The sequence below is a fragment of the Vollenhovia emeryi genome, unplaced genomic scaffold (genome assembly GCF_000949405.1).
Source record: "Vollenhovia emeryi isolate VEMERY1.0 unplaced genomic scaffold, V.emery_V1.0 DF942542.1, whole genome shotgun sequence".
Lineage (NCBI taxonomy): Eukaryota > Metazoa > Arthropoda > Insecta > Hymenoptera > Formicidae > Vollenhovia > Vollenhovia emeryi.
In genome coordinates, this window is record NW_011963824.1 from 1 (window position 1) to 3,700 (window position 3,700).

General features: G+C 48.2%; 1 protein-coding gene across 1 annotated transcript; it reads right to left on the minus strand.

Moving 5' to 3' along the window:
• Positions 1-2,472: 2,472 nt before the first annotated feature.
• On the minus strand, positions 2,473-2,952 carry LOC105568451. The gene has a single exon (XM_012024151.1). The coding sequence runs from the start codon at positions 2,950-2,952 to the stop codon at positions 2,473-2,475; it is 480 nt and encodes a 159-aa protein (XP_011879541.1).
• Between the last annotated feature and the right edge of the window lie 748 nt (positions 2,953-3,700).

Genomic DNA, 3,700 nt, shown 5'->3' on the forward strand with positions numbered 1-3,700 from the left:
CTTACAGCGTTATGACCATAGACATAATATATCTAGACCGAGCTTTTGCCTTTATTTGAATAGTGGGGGTAGAGATGCACATAGAAAAGTACAAACTCTGTTTCGTGCTATTTTATTCTCGCGCGAGTATGCCGATAATGGGTAATAAGGGTTACAAGTACGATTATCGGTCCGCTCATTCGCGGTGATAAGAAAAAAGGCGCGGGTGCGATCCGCGTCCCGTCAACCATGAGAGTAACCGATAACAAAGTAGATTACGTTCACTAGGACGATCCCAACGAATTGGCAAATCGTCTTCGATTGCTCGATTCCTCTCGTCTCGCCGGCAACACCGCTCACGACAACAAAATTCTATCGATACTCGAGGAGCTTCGCGAGGCTGGATTCATTATAAATTAATCCGTTTTCACCGATTGTGTCAGCAGTACGGTTCGCACACCCGAGAACGTCATGTCTGTCAACAAATTTGGCATGTCTCGTGAGAGACACGAAAACGACGCAATCGCTCTGAACGAAGCGCGTTCGTCGACCGCAACCTTGCGGAAGTACGTGCTCGACAATACGTTGAGGCTAAACAATGATGGCGAATACGACGGACGCTCACGTAAGTTACGACGCATAGGCGAACCTCATCACGAGAACGACGTGACGAGTAAACTATGTGGATACCACGTTTCGCGCGCATCGATTGGAACAGAGCGCAAAGACGTTCGAGAAGAGGATCGGAGAGGTAAAAACAACGCTGGAGAGCAACCAGTCTACAGTGAACCAGAGTATACAGTTATTGGATGAACTGCTACGGCAAAGCCTGACACAAATCGCGAGTACTAGAAAACTCGTGGAGTTGCAAGAACAAACGTTGCACGAGGTGAAAAAACCCTCGGTGAAAGACTTGAAAGAGAGGTGGAAACATTGATACTACGACTCGAAGATAGCAACGGCAGACACCGATGGGAAACACAGTAGCATAACACTAAACTAGGAGAATTAAAAACATACTAAACAATATACAAAACTGGAAACAAACGCATTCGATCGAGCTTGCAAAAAGAGACGAACTCATCCAATCGCAGTTTGAAACTTACAACAGGACGATACAGAAGTTGAAACAAAAAACGCCCGACATAGATATGACCGTCGTCAATGTTGATAACACAGTATCGAATCTGCAAAGAGAAATTGCCTCGCACAACGGACAGTTACTTATTCTGCAAAACGCTGTGAGAGAGTTGATAGCAGTGTTGAAAATTACCAGTCGACAGCAAGGAGAACATCCTCGCTTACAAGAACTTCATGATCTTTTACAACCTAAATAAAAAACACATAAAACCAACAAAGAGGACGATGAGCGTCGAGAAACGAATACTCGTGGAGGAGCTGCACGCCCCGGCGCGGAAGATCTTTCCACGCCGACGTGTCATAGTGCGAGGATACGACGATCTGTGGCAGGCCGATGTGGTGGAAATGCGACCGTACTCGCGATTCAATAAGAATCACAATTACATACTGACGGTCATCGATGTGTTGAACAAATGCGCGTGGGCTTTGCCACTCAAGAGCAAGGGTTGAAAGGAAGTGGCCGGGTCCCTCTCCAAACTCTTTCGCGAGAGCGCGCGGTGTCCGAAAAATTTGCAAACGGACAAGGGGAAGGAGTTCTACAACGCCGACGTGCGAGAAGTATTGCAACAACGTCGCGTCAACCATTACTCTACGTATTCCGTGATGAAGGCCTCGGTGGTGGAACGATTCAATCGCACGCTCAAGAACGACATGTGGAAGATGTTCACACTCAACGGATCGTACGTGTGGATCAACGAACTGCCGAATCTGTTGTCGAGATACAATCGTCGCGTACATCGAACGATCCGTATGCGACCCGTAGACGTGACGCCTGAGGCTGCCGAGAAACTCTTGAAAACGGTGTACAGTCGAACGAAGATAGCCGCTCCAGGACGATTCAAGATCGACGATTCGGTGCGCGTGAGCAAATTCAAAACGATATTCGAAAAAGGCTACACACCCAACTGGACTACAGAGGTGTTTCGCATCACCAAGGTACAGCTGACAAATCCTGTGACGTATCTACTGAAAGATTATCGTGGACAACCAGTAGCTGGAGGTTTCTACGAGCACGAATTGTCACGAGTCGCCAATCCCGACATTTATCTGGTGGAGAAGGTTCTACGTAGAAAAGGCAACGAGGCGTACGTAAAGTGGCTAGGAATGGATAAGTCGCACAATTCGTGGATACACAACACAGAAATATTGTAACACTTTATTATCATTATACAATAAAGGTATTTACATGTAGTATTATTCTTGTTGCTGCACCCTGTAATGTCCCCACGGCAACGTGTCGCACGATGCGGGCACGACGTATCGCTTGTCGTCGTGAAGACTGAGAACGAGTTTCGTTTCGGACACGGTATACACCTCGTGCAGTCGCGAACGCACACAGAATTGCGATCTCGATTACTCCGTCATATCGCGCAACGTTCGCGTGAAATCGTCGAACGTTATCGTTCTCTCGACTACGTTTCTCTTTACACCCTTCACCTTTTTCGTGTCGCTCTGTCCGAGCACCCTCGCGGCATACATCTTGGCTCTCAACCCTACGAATTCTACTATAATCGCGCCACGATTCTCATCCTTCATCAGACCCGGAACGCTCTTGTTCGTGCGCGGCATACCGTACGCGTTGTTCTCGGCGTAGTCGCTCGTGTCGAATCTTTCGATGGAGCGTTTCATATCCTCGTAAATGTCGTCGCATACGACAAAATAGATCAGACTGTCCGTGTCCGTGTACATTATGTTACAAACACCGCGATATAACGATACCATGTATTCGTAGTGAAACTCGTACAATCGCGTTTTCGCTATCTCCAGGATGGACATGCCAACGTATATCGGTTTGTTGAGCATCACCTCGAGTTTCCGTAACTCGACGGCCATCAGATCTTCGGAGAAAACGCTTCTACTGTGAAAATTCGGCCTAGCAATTAGCGCTTCCGCTCCATACCTTCCATCCCAACGCGTCACAAGACGCACGTCAACGTGCTCGCGCACGTTTTCCAGTGGTCCCAAATCCCATGGTCTTCCCGTACACCGCGTTGTTCATAAGCTTGTACATAGTTCTCTCGAATTCGTTGTTTGCACGGGTTCTAAACCTCGTATTCAATTCGATGTATCCGCGCAGCCACGGCGATTGCGCGAATCGTAAAACGCGATGAATCTTAAGTATACGCAACCCATGACGTACACATTGCTGCAAAATGCGATAGTGTATGACGTAGCGCGACTTATCGTGAAGCGTCGCTAAAAGCTTCTCGGTGACCTTGCCGGGAGGTGGGGCGCGCAACGGGCAGAACGGAAGATCCGCGTGGGCGTCGTGAAGTTCGCGCGGATACATAAGGTCCACCTCAAGAATGTAACCGATATCGAAATCTGCGGTCACAGCCAAATGTCTAGACTTTCCGCGTTGACGTCATCGACCCATTGAAACTGCGCGTACGACAATGATTCACACATAGCCCATCCGTACAGATTATTTACGTCGTAGTACATGAGATACGTCGACGGTTGTAACGGATCGTACGACGCAAGATACTTATTGTTAGCTCGCGCGTATCTGTAGGAGCACTGACTCAGACCACCGCGTACACCGCGTTCCACGAAGAGGAGCATATCGACGTCGCACAGT